This window comes from Chelmon rostratus, chromosome 3 (genome assembly GCF_017976325.1).
Source record: "Chelmon rostratus isolate fCheRos1 chromosome 3, fCheRos1.pri, whole genome shotgun sequence".
In the NCBI taxonomy this organism is placed as follows: domain Eukaryota; kingdom Metazoa; phylum Chordata; class Actinopteri; order Chaetodontiformes; family Chaetodontidae; genus Chelmon; species Chelmon rostratus.
The window spans coordinates 22,253,648-22,280,664 of record NC_055660.1 but is presented as its reverse complement, the minus strand read 5'-3'; the positions used below and the strand labels follow the sequence as shown (position 1 = coordinate 22,280,664).

General features: G+C 43.6%; 1 protein-coding gene across 3 annotated transcripts; it reads left to right on the top strand.

Annotated features, from left to right (window-relative positions):
* Nucleotides 1–190: 190 nt before the first annotated feature.
* Nucleotides 191–26,880, top strand: gnav1 (guanine nucleotide binding protein (G protein) alpha v1). Of its 3 annotated transcripts, none has more exons than XM_041964533.1 (9): nt 191–662; nt 1,031–1,122; nt 8,760–8,852; nt 9,455–9,615; nt 12,051–12,179; nt 20,350–20,479; nt 20,682–20,753; nt 22,938–23,025; nt 25,456–26,880. In XM_041964533.1, exons 1-9 carry the CDS (start codon nt 536–538, stop codon nt 25,644–25,646), a joined length of 1,083 nt encoding a protein of 360 aa, XP_041820467.1. In that variant the 5' UTR covers nt 191–535; the 3' UTR covers nt 25,647–26,880. The 3 variants fall into 3 exon arrangements, with proteins under 3 accessions (XP_041820467.1, XP_041820476.1, XP_041820457.1); XM_041964542.1 differs by having other exon boundaries at nt 8,760–8,855; nt 9,455–9,588; XM_041964523.1 differs by having other exon boundaries at nt 8,760–8,855.
* The last annotated feature ends 137 nt before the right edge of the window (nt 26,881–27,017 follow it).

Genomic DNA, 27,017 nt, shown 5'->3' with positions numbered 1-27,017 from the left:
TGGAAGCAGAAGCAGTGTGTTTAGATTTCTGAGCGCGCACAGGTGAAATCCACGCACTCAGCACTCCAGTCCCCGGCACGTCACTTCCCAGGGAAGTCCAGAAACGTTTCCATCTGGCAGGAGCTGCAGCGGGAGGAGGCGCTAGAAGGATTATGTGGGGTCTTTGCTAAGGCGGCAGAGCGGAGTTTGAACCGCTGCGGCGCACACCGACTTCATAGTTTAGCGTTTTCTCGGCGGAGGACAGTCGCTGAAAAGTGTCCACCCGTTAAAATCTGCCACTTGGAGCGATGCGTAAAACCAGTTCTGTCCGGACGCGTTGACGCACAATAAGTTTGAAGGATGTTTCGGACATGGCCTTAACTTTTTTTTTTTTTCTTCAAGAGACTTTTCTGGCCAGTAACCCTGCAATTTGCGGCGTAGCAGCGGAGCTCGGAGCATGCAGCCTGTAGGGACACACTCGGGCTGATCCCAGTCTGGACTGCCTGCTTTTGTTTTTCCTCTCAGGCCCAGGGCGAGGAGGAGATGAGTGCTCAGGATGGGGCTGTGCCTCGGTACCGAAATCACAGAAGAGAAGAAGGCGAGGATACAGAGCGCCAAGATAGACAGAGACCTGTACGAGTACGCCAAGCGGGAGATGAATGTGGTTAAAATACTCCTACTAGGTGAGACTGACATGATACTGATGTGAACTCACCTTAAACTCACCTGGTGGAAGTTTGTCCACAGGGGCTGACTGCTACCTGGGTGTGTGCACATGCACCAGACGGTGTATAGACTGCATTTGTGTCTATAAACTAATATTTCCCAGTGGATGACACAGTAAGGTCCCCCTGCAGGCTGCAAACTTTACCAGCAGCTTTGGTTGACACAGGCTCACAAATCCTCCTCAGGAGCCGCTGTTTCATTGAAGCCACTGCAGATTCAGTGATAACACCTGACCACAGCTGAACACACGCATGTTTATTATGTTTTATCTGTAATACAGTTTTTAAAAGACCCACTTTAACCACCATTCAAACACCTCCTCCAGGTGCAGCGGAGAGCGGGAAAAGCACTTTGGTCAAACAGATGAAGATCATCCACAGTAATGGATTCACCAAGCAAGAGCTCACCAGCTTCAAGGTTGGAAACACTCACACACACACACATGATCAGACCACAGCCTGGTTCACGCCTGGTGTTTTTATCAGATAGCAGTCTGTAAACATACTGTGAGCTTTGTTATGGATTCCAGTAGAAGAGAGGTGGATAACAATCACGTGCGTCCTCTGCTATAATGGGAAGTGGTACAAAGCTTCTAAATGACTTCAGCTGATCGATACGTCATTTGTTTAGGTTTAGGTTGTCATCATGGTTTGGAATGGAGGAATAGAGGAAGTCAAGAGTTCAGTGTCTGCTGCAGGCATGACTGAAATGAAAGTTAGATGGCATTAAAGATGAGGCAGCGGTGATAGAGGTGAACAGGAGATGAGATGGAAAACGAGGCGATGCTTAGTTCCTGTGGGGGACAGAGATTTCTCATGATACCCGGGGTCAGATCCAAGCTGGTATGTAGTGGTTTGGCTCGCATCTGCTCTTCCTTCGGTGTTAGTGTGTGAGTGTGTGTGTGCTGTAAGCGACTGAAAGCCAAATTCCTCTGTTGTATTAGGGGTTGGGATGGGGTGGGGAGAATGGAAACGGTTCAACACACATACACACACACACACACACACACACACACACACACACACACACATACTCACATCAGTTTCACCCCATCAGCTTGTTTTCACTGAAGCCATATCTTCGTCCACGTCCCCCTCCTTTAACCTCTTCCCATATTTTTACTCTCCTCCCTTTCCCCTTTGCTATTCTGAATCTTTTCCACCTTTTCTCTCTCCTTCTCTGATGCATATACATAATGAGGAAGTGATGACAGAAAAGGCCATTCTCTGTCTTCACTGTGCCTCAGATACCTGCTCCATAATCACAGCCCTGTCAGATGAAGATGGTGCAGTTTGAACTCACCTAAACATTTTTTTTGTTTGTGAAACAGACTATAAACCTGAAAACAGGCTCCAAATGAAGCAACTAGACTTCATACTGAACCCAAAATGACTCTATCTAAAAAAAAGCTATATTTACACAGCACGTTGGTGTTTGTGTATGTGTGATCATCTTATGGGTAACAGATAATATCTATGTCCTGGAAATATGCAAACCACTGTCAAAATACATTAAAACTTCAGCAGTTGCTCACTGGCCAGGATTATACACTCACAGTGATATGACATATGAAGGTCCCAGTTGTTTGCACAGGCAGCTGGGATGTCTGAATGCATTCCTAGATATTAAAGACGCCTCAGCTCTCTGCACTCTCCTACTCTGCACTCCCTTCTTCTCCTCTGCTGCTTGTGACTCCTAACAGTCACCTTATCTGCAGTTCAGCCCTGTCAACACAGGCGTCAGACTTTCTGTTATTGGACTGTGCAGGAGGAAAGAAGTTCAGTCTGAACAGGGCTGATATCAGACCTCCACACGGCTTTGGTGCTGAATGAAATGTGTGTAGAGAATTGTTGAGTATTAAAAGTTAGCGCTGAATGTCTGGTCTAAATCATAATCGTGTGAGCTTTGTCTTTGATTAGATACTTCCTAATTTAAATACACTTTGTACTTTATACTTTATTTTATTTAGGAAAAGTTCTTGTATGACTGCTTGTGATCAGGCAACATTCAACATTTGAGAACTTTGACTTTTTTTTGTTAAATTAAATTGGTAAAAACAAAAAAGTAAGTTAGCGAAAAAGGTTTTGATATCAGTATTGAAACTCAGGCTATATTGCCATTAGTATCAAAAGAGACTGAGGGGCCACAGCCGTGCTTGCGCCTCTGTGAGGCTGTACTCAATTAGCTAAATGCTAATGCTAGCATGCTAACATGCTCACAATTACAATGCTAACATGCTGATGTTTAGCAGGTATAATGCTAACCGTGTTCCCCATCTTGGCCTAGCATGTTAGCATGCTAACATCGGCTAATAAGCAGTAAACACAAAGTACAGCTGAGGCTGATGGGAATGCTGTTAGTTTTGCAGGTTTATGCTCAAATGTAGCAAATTTTTCACTAAAAAACAAAAATGCCAACTCTCAGTAGGCACTAGAGGAGGAAGTCAGGTGATCACACAGTCAGTAGGATTCATCCTCTGGGGACCAATAACACCTGCAAAGTTTCATGAATTTCTCCACTGTGAGATCAATTAAGTCTTATCTCTCTCTCTCTCATAGTAATCCATCAAATATTGTTAAAATATTTGAACTTTTTAGTTCAAATATCAAGTTTGAGTCACTACACATTTCCATTGTTCAGAAAGGTGCATACAAAGCACCAAAGAGTGACAAAGAGTATTTCCTGCATCGCGTTAATGTACTTACACACACACACACACACACACACACAACAAAAGAAATTATATAAACAAGTAAAAAAAAACATCATGAATATGTATTGTAATGTCAGGAGAGCAACCTGGTTTTTCCTGCTTTATCTACACACGGCAGATTTCAGAACCTTCTCATGTTGCATCAACACATTATGTCATCAGCACACGAAGATATTTTCCCTGTGCAAGCGTGCAGACACGCATCGACACATGTTTAATGCCAGCAGTTTAATGCCTTTTGTTGTCTCCCCTGTCAGTTGGGTTTGTCTTTGTTCTCAGGTGACACCCTGATTTTCAAGTGGAAAAATGACACTAACTCACGAACATGCCCTTCCCTGACCATCCCTGGCCTCCCACAGCAAACACAGACACACCCTCCCCTGCACACACAAACACACACACACACGCACACACACTGTCTCATATATATGAGCTCATTGTTCTTTATCAGGCTTGTGTGCGTGTTGCTCCACATGTGTTTCTTTCTGTCTCTCATGGCCTTCCTGCTATCTTCAACGAGTGTCTGTTTGTCCACCAGTGCAGCAGTAAACACCTCCACCCTGCCTTGAACTGAACAGGTTATCCTCTGCTCTACTATCCCTCCTCTCAGATTTCCCCTGAAGGCACAAATAGATAACTCCATCTCTTTATTTTTCTGTCTGGCTTTTTGTGGCCCTGCCAGTCAGGTTTGTATTGCATTAGGACCGTGACAGGACAGCCTGTGCGAGAGGAATAAGGGGAGGAAAGGTAGGAAGGGGGCTCCTCTTTGTCTCATCCCTCCTTTATTTGCAGCCTGAGGCCGTGGTCTTGTTTTTACTGTGGACAGGCTGATGGACTGAGATTTTCCCTTCATTCTCTTCCAACACTCACAACTCTGTGTCAACAAAAGAAATGCTTTGTAAGTGTGTGTGTGTGTGTGTGTGTGTGTGTGTGTGTGTGTGTGTGTGTGTTTGTGTGTGTGTGTGTGTGTGTGTGTGTGTGTGTGTATGTGCACAATTCGGCGTGGCAATGGGTAACATTCATGAGCTGCGTTTGTATTTTTTGACCTGGAGTCTCTTTGTTGATTCAGGTGTTTGTCTCAGCTTGAAAAATGCGTTGAATCTGGACGCTTTCTCACCTGGAACAGCTGTGAGGTTTGGTTTAGAGCCTCAAACCTACAAACACACACACACACACATGCAAGTTATACATTATTAGCAGAACAGTCTGTGGTTAAAGATTAAACATCAGGCCACCGCCAGGTCAGCCGCATTCTTTGTTGTAGTTTTTTTTTAGCTGCTAACGGCTGTTAGTTTTCTGTGTTTGGGGAGCCGATCAGAACAGCAAGCTGGACAAGAACAATAGTTCAGTGTATCTGGATGGATTTCGAGATTGTTGTAATGGGAGCTGTAATATCTCCACTGACATCACAGTCCCCACTAACTGTGGTGGGGATGGTGGTAGTGGAGTGGTGGAGTATTAATAGGCAGCAGGAAAAAAAGGGTTAGAAAGGTGTTTGACATTTCTGTCTGCTGGACTTCCTTTCAAACAGACACCCAACCCCCAGCACACACACACACACACACAAATTGGTGAAAACATGGTGTCTTTTTACTCTATAAGTTTCCGGAGAGATGACGTATAGCTGATGGTGGATTCAGATTACCATACAATGACACACCTGTGGCCCCAGGCCGTGTGTGTGTGTGTGTGTGTGTGTGTGTGTGTGTGTGTGTGTGTGTGTGTGTGTGTGTGTGTGTGTGTGTGTGTGTGTGTGTGTGTGTGTGTGTGTGTGTGTGTGACACAGTGCTTGTGTATTAGGGGTGGTGGAGCCATGTAGAGGAAAGTGGGTTTCGTTGCAACAAGCTGGTTGGTCAGCTGCTCCAAATATGCTGCTATTAATGTGTATTTAGAGCTACAGCTTCATTTCCTTCTATAAACATGAAGTGTGTGATGTTGTCGGGGGTTTAGCCATGGCCTCCCTCCTCCCTCTGTGCCTCCGACCTTTGCTGTCAACACTAAAGTAAGCCTTGAGTCAGACAGGGAGGAACTTGGGAACAATTGATAAGGAAGACAAAGGTGGAGGGAGGGAAGGAAGGAAGAATGAAGCAACTGAAGACAGAGAGAGTACAGCAACTGGGTCAGAGACATGAGAGGAGCGGCCCTTTCATTTGTCCAGGGGGTAGACAGATTAGCAGCAACACCTGTACAGCAGAATGCAGTTTAATAAATCCAGTAAATGCTGCATTTGTGCTGCTTGTGAAGCTCTAATTTTGCTGAGTTTGTACAAAAAAACCTGTTGATTCAACTTGAATTAAAATTCTAGGGGCTGTTGTGTAATGCTTGTATTACATTATATTGATTTTAAAGGTGTCCTGTAGAGTTTTCTCGTAATCGTAATCTCGTATTTACATGCAGTGCTTCTCACCATTGTGTGTATCCTTGAGATCTTATGAGTGTGTGTTGAGTGTATTTCCTTCCTTATTAAACATGGAAACATGGCAAAGCTGATTCTTGAATATTTTCACCCCTGTTCCTGCCTTTGTTGGCACATTACTACATTTGTTTACATGTTACTGCCGAGTGTCGGTAAATGGAATAGCATGAAACCAGCAGCAGGCTCACTTAGTGAACGGGATCGGACTGAAAGACTGAACTTCCAGAGGGATCCTGGTAACAAAGGGTAGGACTTAGTCTCAAGACGGAAGAACAACATCCAGCTGAGAGGTTGCTATACTTTGAATGAAGAAATTCAGGTCTTAGCAACAGGCCTGGATAAATCCACTGTGAAATTGCACAAGACTCATAAAAAGCTCTAATGCCCTCTTAAAAATACATTTATAACACAGAGGGAAGTGCAGCCTCTGTGTCGTGAGGCCCAGTGAAATATGTCTTGTGTGTGACCGCACTGATCCTTAAAGCCCCCACACACTTGAAGTCCACACACACTGGTGCTTTCACTTGTGATGCCTGATTCCCTTTATCCTCATGTCAGTTTTATTGCACTAGGGCAGGACAAATTTACTTCTTATCAGTCTTTTGTTGGTTTATAGAGTTTTGTGGCGTAATGTTCCTCTAAGCACAGTTAACCACTGTCAATCTGATTAGAGGTCAGCCAGGGTAACTGAAAAACACTATTCAATAGCTAACTAAACTATCATGTTGTCTCATTGGTGCCCATGCACAGCTGAAACAAATACTACTGGCAATGACTCATTTAGAAACCATACATTATGATAAGAGCGCATTTGAGACCAATAAAGTTTTAAAAAGAAGAATTTACTTGGACGTTATTTACATGCTGAAAGTTGTGTTTTTAGCCACGCTAGCAGAGTGGCCATCACTCCACCACTTTGGTCCAGACTGAAAGAACTCAACAGCTATCAGGGGCGTCCACATGACACTTTGTGCCGACATTCGTGGTCCTCAGAGGAAGAATCTGAATGACTTTTCCTCTTGTGCCACCTGCAGGTCAACATGTTTGGCTTTTAGTGAAATATCTCAACAGCCGCTGGATATATTACTTCATGTTTAGTGCTAATGTGCAGATGTAAGCCTGCTAACACACTTAACCAAGATGGTGAACATGAACAGGTTAGCATGCTGACATTAGCATTTAGCTCAAAGCACTGTTCTGCTGAATGGCCTCTTTGAATGGCTGCCATGGCCGTAGACTCTCAGTCTGTCTTCAACAGCGTCTTACTTCTCACACAGTTGCAACTTTCATACTCTAAAGGCTTTGCTATGCCGGGTCCAGCCCAATAATAGCCCATGGCGTCGGCCATGAAAATGGGTGTCGACGTGGCAATGATTGATTTCTCCCATGTAGTGTGTCATAGTGGACAACAAACAGGGACGCCTCACAGCATCACAACAAATATTTTTGCCTTCTCCCGCCTAGTATGACAAACTCCACTGCTTGATTTTTAATGATGTTTATGGTCATAAAACATACACCATAAAGATCCATTATCCTGTTCATTGCTCTTAAGACCATAAGAATGAGTAATTATTCTGAAATTGCATATGTGAGCTGATTGCATTGATGGTGAGGAGACGAATGCGCAAAGCATCTTATTTCTGTCTCAAATCAATGCAGCGCTGTCAGCAAAGGTTCTCCTGAAAGAGACTCATTTGTTCTTAATGCCGCGGTGTCAGCGGTCGTAAGCTCCGCTCACGTCTTAAGATCACCTCCCCGAATTATCTCACCTCACACGTTTCACCACGTCTCAGCCTGGACACTTGAAACACACACACAGAGAAGAGTGACCAGACTGTGACAGAATCGTGATGGAATGTGAAGCTTATCTTCAGCTGGCAGGAGACTGATAGAGACTATATAGAGACTGCCAACTAACACACACACACACACACACACACACCAGTTTCAGTACTTTCAGTCTCTTACACTCTTAATAGGCTTTATTGCTGGTCCATTGAGTGTGATGGATACAAACACACAAAAATACAAAATACCCAACATGGTGGTGTGTTCAAGGCCAGCCGGTTTAGATTTGATTATTAAGAATAATGAATTAATTATTAATGTCCACATTGCAACAACCGTGAAAGCTTAAACTACAAAGGGTCATGTTTGGATACACTTTGGGCATTTTAAAGCTGCACTCATCAAAACTTCAATCGCTGCAGCTTTAAGTGCAGCAGCCACAGATCATATCCAAAGACCACAGCTTTTTACGTTATGAACACGTGCATTAAAACTTCCGGGTAGGCACTGGCTTCCATTCACCTCAGTGCAGGATTAAAATCAACTGAAAGCAGAGACTTCCTCGGAGTCTGTGGTTACTGCACCCAGTCACAAGATAGTCTGGCACATAATCCCTGTAAAACCAAATGTGTCATTTGTACACTCACATCTCTCATCTCCGTGTGGATTAAACAAACGAGATAGAACGTGTTAATTGGTGAGCTTTAGAGGTGCGAGGAGACAGTTTTTTTTTTCCAACTTTGGGCAGGAGAGCTGTTTCCCCCTTTTCCAGTCTTTATGCTAAGCTACGCTAACTGTCTGCTGACTTTAGGTTCATTTCCGACCAGCAGACACAAGAGTAGTTTTGGTCTTCTCATCATCATCATCATCATCATCATCATCATCATCATCATCATCATCATCATCTTCTCTTCTCCTCAGCCAAAAAAAAAAACAACAACAACAAATGAGCACATTTCGGAAAATGTGGAACTATTCCATACTATTATAAGTTTAAAACATTAAAACTCTTTTCAAAAGTTGTCCTTGTCCGTGTTTTTGCACAGTTTTTTTGGTATCATGTAGCAAAGTTTTGTTTTGTCCCGTTGCCACAGCTATTCATGAACTTAACCTGTGAACTTTGACCTTTGGCAGCCTGCAGTGCTGGATAACCTCCTGACCTCCATGAAGTTTGTCCTCCACGGCATGGGCGTCCTCCGAATCAACCTGGCCAACAACAGGAACAAGGTGGTGTGTCTGCCTGTCTGTATGTCAATCTGTCCATCTTGTCTTTCTATCTGGTGTTTTTTATTTCTATCAGACATTTTCTTCAAATCAGCCTCTTTCTTCTCTAGCTTTCTCTTTTCTCATATTTATCCCGAGCTTTGTGCTTCCTCTTCTCCTGCACTGCACCCAGATCTCCACTAGAGAGCAGCATCTCAGCACTGCAGTCACAGCTGCTGCATCTGGCATCTCACACACACACACACAAACAAACACACATTCAGCAACAGTTTGTTTTCATGTGACAGGGCAGAAAAGTTGGTTGGTGGGTGGTTTGATTGTGAGCTTCAATTTGATTTGAACTTTATTGTCAAAGATGTAGCTTGCACACTATCCACCCACGCAGCACTTCCTGCTGGGAAATGATGACCAAAGTATTTCCTCTATTAAATGCCAGCAGGGTGTGTTTGTGAGCATATCTACTCATTTGTGCATGTGTAATGATTAGCAAGTCTAGAGAGCAGAGACAGTCTCCTAAACTTCTCTGTCATTACATCCTTTTTCCATCTGACCTCCGCTCCTCCCTGTCCATCCATCCATATATCTGTCTCCGTCTCTCCGCGCAGGTCCACGCCCATTCTGTCCTGTCGTGTGGGCGGTGCTTTGACGAGGATCAGGTGCTGTTCCCTTTCCTGAGCCACGCCCTGTCCTGTCTGTGGGCCGACCAGGGGGTGAGGGCCGCGGCGGCCCGAGGATACGAGTACGAGCTCAATGACTCAGCACTGTAGTGAGTACTCCACCAGCACACACTCACGCTGCGCTGAGGAGATGCAGGGGTCCAATTAGCTGGACTTAGCAGCTGATGCTCGGCCGTGTGCTAGCTGTCACTGGTAATCAAAGTCTGGAGAGTGGGAGGGAAAGAGGGAGGGAGGCAAACCCAAGTAGACTGTAATTACCTACGTGGCTCCATGTTTGTACCTCCATGGCTGTTATATGCATCCATATAACATTCTAAAGTACATGCGTGTGTTAATTTTGTGTAGGTTTTGACTGTTTGCATACAACAGCAAAGCAACGTGACTGCTCAAACACAGAGAAATAAATAAGGGAATGTTTAAAAATGTGCACATTATGAAATTCAAACATGTGCAGGTGCAATAATGAAATTGAAGAAGTGAGGATGAAGACTGAACATAAAGAAGTGTAGTGGGGATGGCGTGTGTGATGCAGAAGTAAGGCAGAGCTGGGACCCACCAGGAGGCCGTCTGTTCTCATCCTCTACCCCAGCGAGAGGCCTCGGCTCTGGGTTATCTACACCGACAGGCCCCCTGGTTCCCACTGAGAACCGCCGTACATCACCATCACCCTCCGCTCTCCTTAGACACACTCACACACGCACACACACACACACACACACACAGATGTTTGTGCTTCTATACTTGTGAGGACCCTTTTTGACACAATGCATTTTCCAGACCCTTACTTTAACCTTAAAGGGAATTTCCAGTTTAGTACACCTCATTTTGTGTGGCTAGAATATCAGCTTTATCATTAACAGACTGCATTCACCAAGTTAGCTGCTTACCTTACTTAGTGTAATTTTACGTGTGCTAATTTTTGGTTTCTCACCTAAATGAAATGTCTTATTTAATCTGGCTAAACCGTCAACAGGTTAAAAACCTCTTTGGCCCATTACGTTTTGTTGTTGTCGTCTTACTAAACCAAACTACAACTTAAATCTGCAATAGGTGTTTTTTTTGTCCACTCGGGAGTGGCAGAAACAGTGAACACAGCATTGACATATCACTGCTGTTCAAGTTGATGAGACAAACTCGATAGCCAGCAGTTGCTTATTTACACATCCAGCAATTCTGGAGCAACACATTCACTCATTTGAAGTTGTGTTTCTTTTCTCCATCTCCATCAACTGCTGAGGTGAATATCTGCCTCTTTAGCTGCTAAATGCTGCACTGTGTTCACCGGCTGGTCACTAATGTGCAGAGCAGGTAGTGTACAGTTGGTTCACTGTGGGCAATCCCTTTCACACTTGATACTACCACGTTATTGTAAAAAAATCAGTTTTAGCCGCTTTAAACACACAACTCTCAAGTCTCAGCCCTTAAAGCTTTTTTCTTTAAAAAAATGGATGGACTATGTGTAATGTGAAAGGTGTCGGGCGTAGTGATGAACCCACAGGGAGTCATCACCAGACTGTACGTTTTCCCTCAGCTCTTAGGAGCATTTCAGTGTCTTTCAGCACATTGTTTTGGGTTTACAGTGCAGCAGGCAGCAGTTTTCAGAGAAAAATCTCAGCAGTCAAATATTTCCTCAGGAGTTGGTGGAGACCAAAACAGAGCTAAAATGGAGTGAATGTTGGACTTAAACTCCTCAGATGGCCACAAAGACGACTCCAACTAAACAGGCATCTGTCACGTTTGCCGTATCAGCTTTATGTAGAGATAATGTCAATGTTCAGTTTACAGTTTGTTCTACTGCCCCCATGTGCCCAAAGGACTGGTCCGAACGTCCTCACTGGAAAAATGACCCCTCTCTCTCTAAAACCCATAGTGGTCCTCACAAAGACAGAAGGACAAAACACACACCCGCATGTTGCCTGCACTGAGCGGCATCCGGCAGGCAGTGTGTGTTTTTGAGCAGCAGGATGTGTGTCGCTGTCCAAGAACCTGATTCAAAATGACTAGTTGAGAATGTCACAGCCAGTTCAGGTAGCTGGAGACGTCACTGTGTGTGTGTGTGTGTGTGTGTGTGTGTGTGTGTGTGTGTGTGTGTGTGTGTGTGTGTAAAAAGATCACATCTCACTGAGTGCACACACACACACACGATACAGTTGATTACACTAACTGTGTTAATAGCTAATCTGTCTTTAAAGGCTTAGCCTCAGTGTGTTATTATGGTAAACCATGGTGTGAATATTCATCGTGATGAGTCTCTGGGCCTCTTGGGGCTCCAGTCTTATCGCTGCACTCCCTACCCACTGCCTGGCAGCTGACACTGCCACGATACACACACACACACACACAATGTACAAGTCTACACACCCACAACTGATACCTGATTTTACTCTCTTTTGATCTCCAGTTTGTCTGCAGCTCATTAAATCCTTCTTTTTCTTTTCCCCCTCATTTCTCCTCTGCATTTCACCTTTCTGCACCCTGCTTTCTCTCTTTCCCTCGCTTCCTCCTCCTCTTCCTCATTTTGTAGTTTCTTTGAGAACATGACCCGCATTGCTTCTCCAGATTACGTGCCCACAGAGACTGATGTTCTGCGAGTACGCCTGAGGACGACCGGCGTGATAGAGACCCAGTTCAAAGTCAACCACCTTGTTTTCAGGTACACACCTTTCTTTTTTATTAAGACATAATGCTACGGAATAAATGTGCTTTTGACCACTGACTCACTCAGAGCTGCTACCATCAAGTCTGCACTGGACCTCTCCTGGACCGCATGTCATACCGACTTACTTCACTTCACAACCCACGACATTCTTATCTCTGTCTTCAGCCATGTGATAGGTCCGAGACGTGAGATGGGTATCGGCAGCTTCATTCAATACGTCAATAGGGCGTCTATCAGCTGGCTTTGCGCTCATCAACCCTCTGCGCTCACACACACATTGAAAAGCAGCAGTGGCTCATTCTTATCAGTGGAGAAGCAGAGGGCAGGTACCTGAGCCCTGGAGACTCATGTCAGATGACCATATTCATCTCTGATCAATGAGCCGCTGTCACATAATACCAACTTCTTTATCATCCTCGAATGGCTGAACTCATTTCCTGAAGGAGCCGACGGTCATGACAGGGCGATAGATATTAATGAATGGGATTTCTCTGCAGGCTGACTGATGCAGAACAGACCAACATCAAAGACAAGGCCAACGCTCAAACAATAATTATGTTAGAAGAAAAACAGTAATCCTTACTGATGTTGCTCAAGGCTCATTTTATCATTTCAAAGTGTTTTTAGTTTAAACCCTCTGAATTTTGGTCATTTTTGTGTGTGATGAAATGTCAGCTGAAGTGGTTAAACTGGGAATGTCAACTGTGGTGTGAGCACTGAAAACAGCTGGATATGTCGAGTGATGTTGTAAATTTTCTGAAAATTCAATTGAGAAACTGTTTTTAAAGGTGGCTGATTCAGTTAAAGCGCCATCCCAATTTGCCACATTAGCATGCTAACATTTGCTAATTAGCACTAAACAGGAAGTACAGTTGAGGCTGATGGGAATGTCAGTTGTGCAGGTGTCATGAACCAAAATATCGCACTACTGAAAACATCTGACCTGATGATGGTGTTAGATGAAAAGTTAAGATATGAACAAAGGTACTGCAATCCAGCCTGAGGAGAATATGAATGTTTGTATCAAATTTTATTACAATCCGTCCAATAGATGTTTCACTTAAAACCACAAATGTGAACCTCATAGCGGCTCTGGAAGAAAAGTGAGGGGACCAACAACGTCATTAGGACTCAACATCCAGGAATGATTTATCTATTCAGGAATGTGCCAGTCCATCTCGTAAATATTGAGGATGGAGGAAAAGTCAGTGGACTGAAAAAGTCATCCTCTGGGGACCATGAGTGTACAAAGTTTCATAAACAGTTCATCTCATGTTTCAGTCTGTAGACAGTATGCCTCAGTAACAGGTGACATCTGCGATTGCCCAGCCTTGGTCGGACTGAGCTGGCTTAATGGTATTTTATGACAAATAGACCTGTTAGACGTTTTCTTTTACAAATGAATAAACGATGAGTCCACCATTTCGGCAAAGCAGCAGCATGCCCCATGCACTTTACAACAAATGATTAAGATTTTCCTCTTGGGCGATCATTTCTTATTGAGTTTCCAGTGGACACTGAACATTTGTGGGCCGTAGAAGTGCACATCACACGTGTTGGCTCATAACGGCAGCTTGTGGATTGTGGGTGCTTTTGCTCAGTTTGGTTTTATTGGAAAGGTAATGGGCCATGCAGGGTTAACAAGGATACATTCAGCACTACACACATTTCATTTAAAGCGTGTGTGTGTATGTTGTGCATCTATCATATAAAGAAAATCAGATTACGTTCTTCCTCTTTCTCAGTACGGTCCACCTGAGGAGCACCTCTTCAGTTATCCTACCACAATAACAACCTGTCCTTCATCCATGCTCGACATTACATCTCATATGGTCATATTGTAACAATAAAACACATTACCTCAGCTTTTCATAAGATCTCTGTTTAGCATATAAACACTGCAGAGCGTCTCACTTTGTCAGCAGATGACTTCAGTCTGGGGTATTTGTGTCACATCTAAATACTTCTTATGCGTCTCTGGATGCTGCTGACTTGTGTGTGTGTGTGTGTGTGTGTGTGTGTTCACTTGTAATGCCATACACACATTTGACTCGATTTGACAGTAGAAGTATTTACATCCGGAAAAGTTTCACTAGCAAAGAAACGCTTTGATCATGGTCGTATCTGTTGTCCCGTAAAGATAAATGCTGCTTTTTCCTTGCAGTCTTACTGTTTGCGTCACTGAGTCACTCACTCACTAGTTGTTTTTGCCTTTTTTTTTTTTTTTCCTTGTCAGACATTGCGATGGTGACGTCACCACAAGGTGACGGTGTCAGATCTGAGTCGGGGGAGCAGGGTCCCAGGTGGTGCTGCAGGGCGGAGACCAGCCCCCACTCTCACACACACACCCTTTCTCTTATCTGCCTGAATTCTTGAGGAGATAAATAATTGGGTATAGTTAATCGACACACAGCACCAGGAGTGTGTGTGTGTGTGTGTGTGTGTGTGTGTGTGTGTGTGTGTGTGCGCGTGCGTGTGCGTGCGCGTGCGCGTGCGTGTGCGTGTGCGCGCGTAGGCTCATGGCTGTGACTTGGAGAGATGAAGCCCTTGGGGTTCATGAATAGCTTAGCATAAGTTCATGTAATTATTTCTAGCTTGACAACAAAAATGATATTAAAGGGATTTGTAGAAGTAGGTGGTTTGTGTTTGTGAGAAAGAGGAAGAAAGAAAGATGAGGTATACAGCGTGAGTTTTTTCCATTTAGACATACGCAGTACGTAGTTGTACTAACTAATAAATGAATGATTTCCTTAATTATAACTAGGGACAGCGGATTTTGTATTCGGAAAGTCTTAAAATTTTACTTTTCAGCATTTGAATAATATCAGTGTTCATTCAGCAGAGGTTTCAGAAAGCTTGCACTGAGTTAATACAGAGGCTGCACTCGTAGCTAACACAGTGTGAGAGCGTCTCCCTCACTTCAGTCACTCTCTGTCGCTCTTGTCGGCTGATACTCAGGGTTTCTCATCTGAAGCAGCATCTGCGCCCTGCACTCCTACTTTAATCATTGAAGGATTCTGTTGTTGAACAACTCTGCTGTATGTTGACCTTGACTCTTTTTAAATGATTCTCGCTCTTTCAGTATTGGTTTGTTTACTCTGCTGAATCTGCTCATTTCAAGTCACCAATTAAATTGTCTTAAGAATGCAGGTCTTAAGCTCTGTTGGGTCCATCACTCTTCACTTGTTCCCCCTCTCTTTAGACTGTTTTCTGCCAACGTCAAAGCTAAAATGACATGCATGTAATCTAAACACAGAGGCCTATAGGCCTAATTTAGCAACATACCATACATCTTGTTTTAAAACATGCAGCAAATCGACTGTGGAGTCGTTTTCAAATGAAAACACTGTATTAGCAAAGCCTCGTCTCGAGCTTTGTGAAGCTGAATTTGGTGATGCTGCATTTTGCAGGTACATAACTCCAAATTATTTCTGAGACATTTCCTTAAAATAACAGTTTTATTAATTAAATTAATTTTTGGGGTAACTAAAGACAGTGTTCTGATGATACACTTCCAGTTAATTCAGATTATGTGCTAGCGTAACATGGAGAGTAATTTAGTCAATGTGCATATTGTGAAACCGGCAAACAGGCAATTGAACATAAGAATGGATATTTACGTGGGTTTACATGGAGGACCTACATGTTGTACAATTTGCACCAGATTACCAAGTTCTTTTCAGGAAAACCTCATAGAAAAGAAAGAAAATTAATAGAAATTCAGGCAACAGTGCTATAAAGCATTTCTCTGCATATCTGAGAAACGTCTGTGAGGTTTTGAAGCAGATTTCTGAAACAAAGGAATCTGAGGAATCTGTCACAGAGAAATAAACTGTTCAACATTAAAACATTAACAATGCAAAAAACCTTCACAGTGTTTAACATCAAACTTAAGTTCCTTCTGTGCATCAGAGATACTCTGAATAATGGATGCGACCAAATTTTCACGATTTGCATAATTCGCTTCCACGGGAAACATAATGGTCCCACAGAGTGCAGTGGTGTGATATCAGTCTCGAGCGTCGTCTGCCTCAATGCTGCTGCATAAAAAGAGGCCTGTCAGCTTCGCCCACGCCTCCGTCACCTGCGTTTAGATCAGCATGTGGAGGATGAGAGAGAAATGAATAAATGCGGTCGCAACCACGCTCTCTGGAAGTGAAAAGGTTTCTGTCGAGTGACGTTCAAACACGCGCATCCAGCATCGCTCCGCTAGTTACTGCGGCTCACAAGGTTAATGGTCAAGCTAGCTTGGAATTAGCTAGTTGCTTTCTGAATACACCGAAAGTTCAAGATGAGATGGAATGTGCATTTCTTATCCAAGTACACCAGGAATAAACGTTACTTGTCTCGCAAACTTGCTGAATATTAAATACATCACAAGAACATTGTCACCGGACAATGATTGAAAATAATAAGAGATGTTTTCCGCAGCGAACACGAACATCCAGCCTTGCCCCATCTTCTTCATCTGTTCTGGTGGTCACCATCCATAAGTGTTGCATTACCGGCTTCTGTCTGTCCCTCTCCTCGTCTGTTGTGGCGTCTTTGTGCTAAGCTATGCTAATTGCATGCCGGCTCTGGTTACATACTGAACGCGTAGACATGAGACTGGTGTAAATCGGCTCATCCAACTTTTACATAAAGCTTGTTTAATAAATAAAATTCCCAAAATGTCGACCTGTTCTTGTAAGGTGGCGTAGATGTAACATGGGAAATTGTGCTAAATGTTGTTGTCAGTAATGGAACCACTAAAATGGCTCTCCATCTATCCACCTCTCTTTTCTACCCTCCTGCATCTCTTCTTCTTTCCATGCGTCTGTTTGTCGTTGCCGTCACACGTGCTTTGTGCATGTGTGTGTTCCTTGCGTGGGGCGGTGAAGTAGACAGGACTGAGTGCGTCTGACTGATCGTCATGTGTCATTCTCTGTTGGAAAGTTGTTCTGTTACCACCATGAAAAAAATCTGATTTCATGTCAGTTTGGATCACATTAATAAACAAAGGGAACAAATGCAGTTCTGCTCTCCGCAGAGGGTAAATCTCACACCCAGAATCATCTATAGATGAGCGACCCTCCAGGTGTCGTCATCTCCTTATTGAAACACTTAATCAACAGTGCAAGCGATGACGGTCTTTCATCAACCCGTCATTTTTCCAGCGTCTCTGTGTGCAGGCTTGTGTGTGTGTGTGTGTTGGCATGAAAATAAGAACTGTGGTAGTGCTTGTGTGTGTGTGTGTGTGTGTGTGTGCGTGCATGCGTGCGTGTGTGTGACATCTTCACACCCAGACAGCCTAGTTTGCATACAGACATCCTGTCCGACCTCTGACCCCTCGGCGTAATAAGGATCTGGGTCTTTTCCTGCATCATTAACATCAGCCGCTCTGATAATTATAATTACAACACCGCAGATGAGGGTGAACATTATGGGGCAAGACTGGAAGGGGTGATGTAAACTGAAGAGGAGGTTTGCTGTCTGTGTAGAGTACAGTTGCTCTCGTCAGCCCTGTCTGCGTCCACCGTGTCACAAACAAAACAATTTAAAAAACATTAGCTTGAGCTTTTTAGCGTTTTTAAAGAGAATCGTTGTTTTGCAATTCTGAACCTGCCATTTAGCAAATGTAATTTAAATGTGATGCTTAATGTAGAATCATTTTCAAAACTGTACAACACAGACTAAAACATGTGCAGCTGACCAGTGCTAAAACCCCCCAGCCTCATTGGAGCAACAAATTAAATAAGAGAGCATCTTAACTCCAGGTCCACTCTCTAGCTTTGAAGCTACGGAGCTTTGAGGCATATTATGTCCAAGTGTGAACAAGAATTAGTAGTATTATAGTTCCAAATTCCAACTGCAAGTTCATTTTTAGCCAAGCTGGGCTTGAGGGACTGCAGTGTTGGTGTGCCAGTCTGTCACCTTGGTCCAGTCTGAAATAACTCAAAAATTATTTAATGGTTGCTTTGAAATTTTGTGTGAATTGATAGTCGGCCCTGTTTGTATATTTGTCACATTTTCCAGTATAACATTATGATGGTCAATTTGAGAATTTATCAACAGTCGTGTAAAAGTCATCTTTTACATGACTGGAACATCTGCAGGGAAGTGGAGTCGCAGTTGCAGTCGTGCCAGCAGTAAAGGTTGAATTAAAAAACTTGTACAGTTCACTCTGGGTGTTTTTAGTCTGTTGCTCAGTTTGGAATATTTCTGGCCTTTCTGGCTCGTTTGCTGGCAGCACGCTCACCACCAGTCACAGTGTCTGTTATGAACATGGTTGTTGCGCACGTGTGCTTGTGAGTATGTTTGAGTAATAAAGCACAAGCTCCGCTGACATGTCCTGTGCAGGGCTTCAATTTCCAGGGAAAATTTCCATCGTAAATCCTCACGCTGCACCGCCTTCACTGTCCGCTTCCCTCTTTGTGCGTCTGTGTTTCCACGCGTTCATTTCCCCTCTCAATAAAGAGCTGCATCAACACGATGGATGCTCAAATGGAAGGGGGCGGGGGGGGGGGGGGGCACATCTGGCTTTGAAAATGGGTGAAGTGGGACGCCCTGATCTGTGCCTCTTCCTCTCTGTTTCTCTGCTCTTATTCCTGTTGTGTTTGTCTCTCTCGTCCACTTCGAGAACATTGACCTTTACGCTCTTTGTGCCGCCGTGTTGTGATTGTCTCGGGGAAAATATTGCGATTGTCTTGGTGAAAATTGAAAAAGGGGGGAGCCTGGTCTGCAGGGACACTCTTTGTATGTGTGTGTGTGTGTGAGAGAGAAAGAGAGTGTAAATCCCATATTTTAGGAATACCTGACCTTATCCAAAACTAATACAATCATTGATCAGAGTCACCCCTCAGTGCTACAGTAGGCAACACCATCAGTATGCAAGGTCATGAACACACACAACGCACAGACCTACACTTTTCTACTGGAAATTGAATCTGGATAAAGGATGTCAGTCACAGATGTCACCACACACACACACACACACACACACACACACACACACACACACACACACACTTTTAACATAAATGCAGCACTGCCTTCACTGTCTGATGAATGATAAACAGATTTCTCCTCTTTATTCGTGTAACATCACACAGGGGATGATGTCTTTTACAATTTCACAGCAGAGGGCAGAGATCTGGACTGAAAAGTCTAATATATAATGTTATGTCCAATGTAACGTTAACGTTTCCCGAATCAGACACAAAAGATCTCCATTATTTTGTTATCTGAACAGCAAACACAGGTCATAAGTTGTAATATTTAAGAGCACAGTGTGGACAAAATGGCCTCAACTCCGGCTTTTTCTCTGTAATATGAGAGTCGCTGCTGAGTGTGTGTGTGTTTACTCTCTTGAACATCCCTGATTGGAGCGTGTTGGCTAAATCAGGAGCACCTGTGCCCAGACTCACAGTGTGGATCTCTGGTATTCCTCTACACACATACAGCCGTGGTTGCTGCCTGCCTTTGGTTTCCTTCTCAGCCACAGTTTTTTTTGTTAGTTTGTCCAGTTGATATTTCTCTTCTCCCACTTTTGTCGTGGTCGGCATTTTGACTCGCCACAGCAGGAAAAGCACTGGTGTAGTTCATATAATACCGCTGTGCAACTCTGCAGCAGTCAGACACAAAATGACAGTGACTCATAACGGCTGAAGTCTCAGTTTACTGCTGCTATAGTAAACTATTACAAACTGTTGCATGAGGATTAGTGAATGAGTCAGGAGAGTGATATCTGCGCCGATAAGTGATGGAGATGTCAGTCAAGCATGGTGTGTACACGGCACACACTCCTGAGGGAAGCGCTCATCAGTGACGTATGTTAAAACACCTGTGTGGATGGAGCATGCATGTGACATCAGGCTGATGATGTGTAAGGTGAATTTGTTGTACGGCCCTTTTAAATATGAATAATTTACATATTTTGCCTAAAATAAACGTTTTTTTCTCTCTACTTAACACTGGTGCCTCTCTTAGAAAATGTGTAGGCGTCTGTAGGTGAGAAGGAAGAAACAAACTCTAAACCCTAACCCCAAACTTGTTTGCTGTATCAACTGTGTCAGGTGATAATGCATTGCGTCAATGTTGTGATTACAGCTTGTTCCAGGCAGCCTAAATCGTATATTTGTAAATCGAGAAATGTGAAACCAATCATTTTCCTCTCTCTGTGTAGGATGTACGATGTTGGAGGCCAGAGAACCGAGCGGAGGAAGTGGATTGGTTGTTTCGAGGATGTCAGGGCGGTGCTGTTCGTGGTGTCGCTCAGCGGTTACGACATGACCCTGGTGGAAGACCCCTCCATGGTACGGCCTCCACTCAGTCCCTCCCTCACAAATGCTCATGCTCACCAGTCAAAGCAACCGGAGACCACTTGCTAAATCCCACCCGATCAGATTATGTTCTGCCCTCATAAATAATAAAATTTGAACAGTGCCAAAGGATGTGACACACTCCCTGTGCTCCTCTGCAGCCGTCTTTGATGGTGTTACTGTCTTCTCTCTGCAGAATCGTCTTCAGGAGAGCATGAAGCTCTTCTCAGCCATCTGCAACAACGTTTTCTTCCGCAGCACATCCATGGTGAGAAATTCATCAGTCAGCCACTTCCTCCACCTCTGGAGGAAAGACTAGCTAATTAGAGCTAAACCCAAAGTAATGGTTAGTGATAAATGGACTTCATTTTACAGAGCTTTTTTCTAATCTTAACGACCACTGAAGCTACCAGGGATCGAACCAACGACAGCTGCGAGTGATAGGGATGTCAGTTTTGCAGGTATTTGGTCAGCCGACATTTTTGACCTGACAGTGGCGCTGGATGAGAAGTCAGGGGCCACATGAATGGCTGCACCAAATTTCATTGCAGTCCATTCAGTGGTTGTTGAACATGTCAATCAAAACCACATATGTCAACGTAACGGTGGCTCTAGAGGAAAAGTCAGATTAGTGGGTTTCATCCTCTGTGGACCATGTATGTCTATACAAGATCTCTCTAGAATCGATCTAATAGCTGTTGAGATATATCAACCTGGTCGACTGACCGAAGCTGCTTTCCCAGCTCTAGTAGAGGGACAGCTGTTGATCGAAGGCTCAGTGGTTTGATCTGCAGCTCCTCCTGTCCACATGTCACCATCAGTGTCAGCATGCTGGTGCATTCAGCTCAGAGCAGCTCTGAGTATGATTAAAGCCTCAGAGCCGACTCTTAGTCTTGTTTCTCCCTAATCGACCAGCTAGTATCAATAGCTTTACTTAAAAATCACAGAAAAGGCGGAGACAACAGGCTCCGGCCGAAGTGGGTGGAAACTGCAGTTCAGTCTGACAGTTCAGCCGGAGGACGGAGCACATGGATGAGTGGAGGAGACGCAAGCAAAACCTCTTTGTAGCTCTCCATTTGTTCTCTACGACACCATGAGACAAGAATAACGCTAATGTGTTTTGTAAATGCTGTTTCCACACACACACATGCACACACAAACAGGTCCTTTGTCACCCAGTCCTCTGTCACTGGTAATTAAACAGCAAGTTGTAATTAGGGTGAGCTTTGCCGAGGTGACATTTTCCCCTCTCTGTGTTATTCCATTCCCGTTTCCGGTAAATGATCCCATTAAAACAAGCGTGTAGCGAGCTTGCTCAATTTATTCCACTTAACTAGTATTTAAAGCCCACTTAGACTATAAGTCACTGCATGTTGATGCGAGTGTCAGCTGCTGGTTTTAACATCTGTTCAAAGCCTGTATTTAAAGAAAACTCCAATCTCTGACCTGATGATAGCACTTGTGAAGGTGAAATCAAAATATGTGTTTCAGTTTCGATATATTGAGATCCTGAGGGTCAGTAGGCCTACAGTTTGTGTCATTAATAATATGGAGACACTACAGTTTTACACATGAAGTATCTCTTTAAGCAAATGATTCTTTTGTTTTAACCGTGAAGAAATGTTATTTAAGGCTTCGTTAGAGCCAAATGGGCAATTAAATGTCCGTGTGTGACGTGTTTATGTGCAGGGTTGTGTGTGGGCCTGCACGTTAACACGGCTAACAGGCTCATTAAACAAAAGTGTTTAATGATACCTTTTTGTACGTGGGAGGGAAATTTGTAACCTCCACCTCAATTAACTCTTCGCTGTGGCTGGTCAGTGATAATTACACACCAAGGTGTTGCTCTGCATCCTGTTCGTTGAAAACCTGCTCTACCTCATCCCTCCCTCGTTATAAGCAGTGGCTTTTTCTTCCTGTGTTTGGTTTTTGCAATCAAACGGGCCAGAGAGGAGAGAGCTCCGCCGCGGTTTTAATTGGTTGACTACAAAGCTAAAGGCACAACGCGGTTCTAGCCGAGCAGAAGTTGAGTGCAGAGGCAGGAAGACGAAGCAGCAGAAAGACAGAGATTTATGGAAGTGGCAGCTGAGCTTGTTGAGCGGCTGCACTGGAGACTGCATGAGTGATCGATTGCACGGTGATGATTGTAGCGAGATCATTGATCCGCCAGCATCCCCCCCTGCTGGTATCAACACAGCTATCGATTTTCACGTTTTGCCTAAATATCTGGAAAGTGACACCAAATGTGACTAAAGTATTTGAATCTGATTTATTGGTTTCATCGTTGGGTTCGTTATTGCAGCGCTGCAGGTGGGAGTCACCAAATCAAATCAACATTTTCTTCTGCTTTCCGATTGATTTTCCTTTCCCGCCGGAGGGGAAGCCTTTTGACATGCGATGTGCTTCTCGTGCTCGCGGCTGATTGTGTTTTCTGCGTGTGTTTGTATTGCAGATTTTGTTCATGAACAAGATCGACCTTTTTCAGGACAAGATTTTACACTCTGGGCGACACCTGCGGTTATACCTGCCTCAGTTTAAAGGTAGGGCCGATGGCAGTTACTTGTGTCAGCACTCACATGGACCCCCAGGACACAACAAATAGTGTGGTCAAACAATTGTCAGACATTAACATGATTCCTTTCATTAAAATTGCTCTCAGCGGCCACTTTAATATGTGTACACCTGTCGAATGCAATTCAACAGTTAAGCCATGAATTGTACTTTCACAAAGACGATCATGTTCAGTTTTGACACTGTCAGAGAAATATTCATTTAACTATATATTTGTTATTGAGGTTGTGGTTTAGAGTGCTGTTAAACTGGGCTGTTTTATATTCAGATGTGTTTCGAATGTCTCACCATGTTAGAAACACAGTTCAGTATAATGTCCAGTCCAGTCCAACACCAGCACTAACAAGGACCTCAATAGAAAAGATGATTTAACAGGCCTTGGAAAGTTTTAGCTAAAACTGAACATTACAGTCTCCTAAATGTAGGATTTATGGCAGAGATGCCGTATTGTATTGCATATGACATACGACTGTGGCTGTCTAGAGCACTCGGCTGCTTATCAGAAGGTCCGTGGTTCGATCCCTGGCCTCGGCAGCCTACGTGTCAAAGTATCATTGGGTAAGTTGTCCCTGCCAACTTCAAGTCCTTGTGTTGGAAAAGCTCTTTGAGTGGTCATCAGACCACAGACTGTATAAATACAGCCCATTCACCATTTACTATGTGGAGGTGTACCTCACAAAGTGGCTGCAGATATCGCAAACAAAAGACTTTGTCTTGTGAGAAAGACACACAAAAAGATTTCCATCCTAAAACATAGCTCAGGTTCTTCATAATCCATCTGGAAGAACTCATCAGAAAAGGACCAGCAGTGGTCAAATAAAAGTACAATCACCCCCATTAAAAATGCTCAAGTAAAGAAAAATGAGTCAAATGAACTGCTCAAACCACAAGTTACTTTGTGTTTTCATATTGTTCAGTGTGTGTGGGCCAGAGATCTTCACAAGTCATTTATTCAGGTCTAAGTCAAGTCTCAAGTCTTTCTCTGAAATAATAAGAGTTATATCCGCTGTGCATCAGGCTACAAGCAGCCACTGTGCAACAAGGTTATTGCTAGGAGGCTTGTGTGTTTCACGTAAAGCCCAACGGGACTGTGCTGTCCACCCATACTTGCTCTCTCCTCGTGCTCCTCAAAAATGACTGTTTCCTGAATAAATTGCAACTGGTAGCCTGCTGAGTTGTTGATACATTGTTAAGAAATGTGCTATATAAAAAAATGTATTATTATTGTTACTATTAGTTGTAACAAAAGCACAAATGGCAAATGCAGCGAAGTTTTAAAAAGGACAAAACAAAGATTTCCCCTCACAAATCCAGAGACGTCCACGCAAAAAGTTAAATTTGTGGCTGTTTCTAACATCCAGGAATACTATTAAGCTAAAATATCTTGTGGGTTATTGAATTTGAAGAATGAATTACTTTCAGCTGTAAAACCCATTAATATCAACAGGAAGGACGAGTGTGCACAGTTCTAAACACAACAAAGATGGACACACACACACACACACACACACACACACACACACAGTGATGTGTTATTTTTGAGGGATTTTTGTATCCGCTCTGCACAGCGTTTCACTCCCCACGTCTCAGTGGGCTCAACAGGGGCTGTGTCCACTCTGCTCTCATGCAAATGTCAATATAAATGCTAAAAGTCTTGGGAATGGGTCCGCCAGCAGACAATGACCTCATTGACCACTGTTACCCCTTCACAGCGCTGGGCCATTTTCGTCCAGATGTATTCATTATAAGCTGGAGGCTATGTAACACTAGTAATTATATACAAGTGGATGTTGTTAGAATATTTTTTTAATAAAAGATGATCCTAAGATTGTCAGTGTTTAGGCTTGGGTTTGCATTCCCATTACTGCCACTCACAGTGCCAGAAGCTGGATGTTTGAGCCATATATCCATTACTTTTAGCTCCCTATTTTCCTATTTTTATCATCTCACTACCCTCCAGATTTATCCTGTGACCCTGTATATGAAGAAGTTAAAAGTAGCTCCACCTCGACCAGCTGTAACAGTAAAATGTTACTTCGACATTGTTGCATCTGTACTAACAATCTAATAATGTCATGTTATTATTATAATATATCAGCTATTCAGTTACTTTGATACTTTAAGTACATTTTACTGATGACTTTGACTTCTGCACTTGTACTTAAGTAAGATTTTGAATGCAGTTAAAGAGGATCTCAAAACGTCTTCCACCACTGCTTAGTAACACAAGTTATTTTCCTCCTAAATACAAATATGTAAAGCATAATTTCTATTTTTCAAGTTAGCAGAGCTACTTCACAATCTTTCCACGTACCCCCTGGTGTAGACACACTTTATCTGTGGGAAGGAGCTGCCACATGTTGACCTGTTGAGTCTGATACCCGTCGTCTCTCCTCCAGGCGCAGACTGCGATGTGGACTCGGCCGCCCGCTTCATCGCCGCCACCTTCGTCTCGCTCAACAGCACGCCCAGCAAACTCATCTACCACCACTTCACCACAGCGACCGACACCTCCAACATCCAGGTGGTCTTCCAGGTGGTTATGGACACGATAATCAAAGAGAACCTGGAGGCCGTGTCGCTCCTGTAGCTGCCGGCAGAGGTCCGGGGCTTCACCGGACAGTCCTGAAGACCCTCTGCTCCACACCTACAGTCTCTGGTGCTCTTTGCCACTGTTGCATCTCACGCTACGTGATGCTTGATTTCATGTAACGGACAAATGGTTTTAAAACACATTGAAGGAGAAGGACCGCTTGGCTGCTCCTTAGTTGCGGGGTTGAGCCCTGAAATGTTGCCTTTTGAACCCTTGTGTTCAAAAGAAATGGGCATTTTTATTTTTGTACTGTACTACAGAATCAGACTATGAATGGTGATGCTACTTTTCGAGGACTTGATATATGCACATGCCATTTATTTGCCCATCTCTTCCTCTGCGCATGTGTCCGTGGGCAGGACACAGAAGGCGTGAGGATTTACTGTTTGTCCGTTACTTCCTCGGCGCCGGGTTCACTCGTGCATACCATCTCGTGTTTTCCGCTCATCAATCACTGCTCCTCGGCTGTGCACATCCTGTGCGTCACACGCTCATGATCAGCCGGTGATCGCTGTAAAAGCACCACAGTTTTTGTTTACTCGTCCTGAGCTGTCACACACACACACACACACACACACACACACACACACACACACACACACACTCCATTCATTTTATTCTGTGCCTTTGCCCAGTCCCTTGACTCCTGACAATCAGCCATGATGCAGGGAAAACATAATATTTGAAATGAGGAAAAGTGTATCTACAGAAACATCCCTGAAGCCTCCAACTTCTGTTTAATTTCCTTCCTCTCATCTCATGATGATTATTGCTCCAGTATCTGACACACACTCATAAACACTGATTTGTCAACCAGGATGATGCTTCCTACATGTAATTTGTGTGGCATTAACTCTGCTGGGGTCTGACTGTTTTGAAGGCTCCCCTGAGCAACTGACTGTGTTATCAGCAGCTCCTCTCTGACTCCAGTAATAAACAAGATATGGCAATGACTGATATGGATACTGAAGGTGAAAGAAAAGACAAAAACACCCCCAAGTGCCTTTTGATGAAGTGCTTTCGCTGGTTTGTAATTTAAATGCTTCGTACGTGTGTGAATTTTTTGTGTATTTTTCCTTCTTTTTTTCCCCACTTTCAGAATAATCCTTTGTATTTCATACTGCATCTTTACTCTAAGTCTTATACACCACGTTCTCAGACTGTTATTTTATGGTTTGTGCTTTGTATTGTACTGAAACTGCAATACAAAATAAATGTTACAGGCTGACAACCTTAATTTAGCATCATATTTCAGTTTTCTTTTAATGGAAATGCATAAAAGTATCTGGATCACTTATTGTGAGTGACTAGTTGAGTATTGCAACACATATTTAAGCCACACAACAGGTTACCAGTGTTTGTTCATTT

What these genes read in the sequence shown, in the direction of transcription:
- gnav1 (XM_041964523.1), top strand. Translation starts at nt 536, where the DNA reads ATGGGGCTGTGCCTCGGTACCGAAATCACAGAAGAGAAGAAGGCGAGG. An exon ending in GGTTAAAATACTCCTACTAG is followed by an intron (nt 663 to 1,030) that starts GTGAGACTGACA and finishes CACCTCCTCCAG; the next exon opens with GTGCAGCGGAGAGCGGGAAA. An exon ending in CTCAATGACTCAGCACTGTA is followed by an intron (nt 9,616 to 12,050) that starts GTGAGTACTCCA and finishes CTCATTTTGTAG; the next exon opens with TTTCTTTGAGAACATGACCC.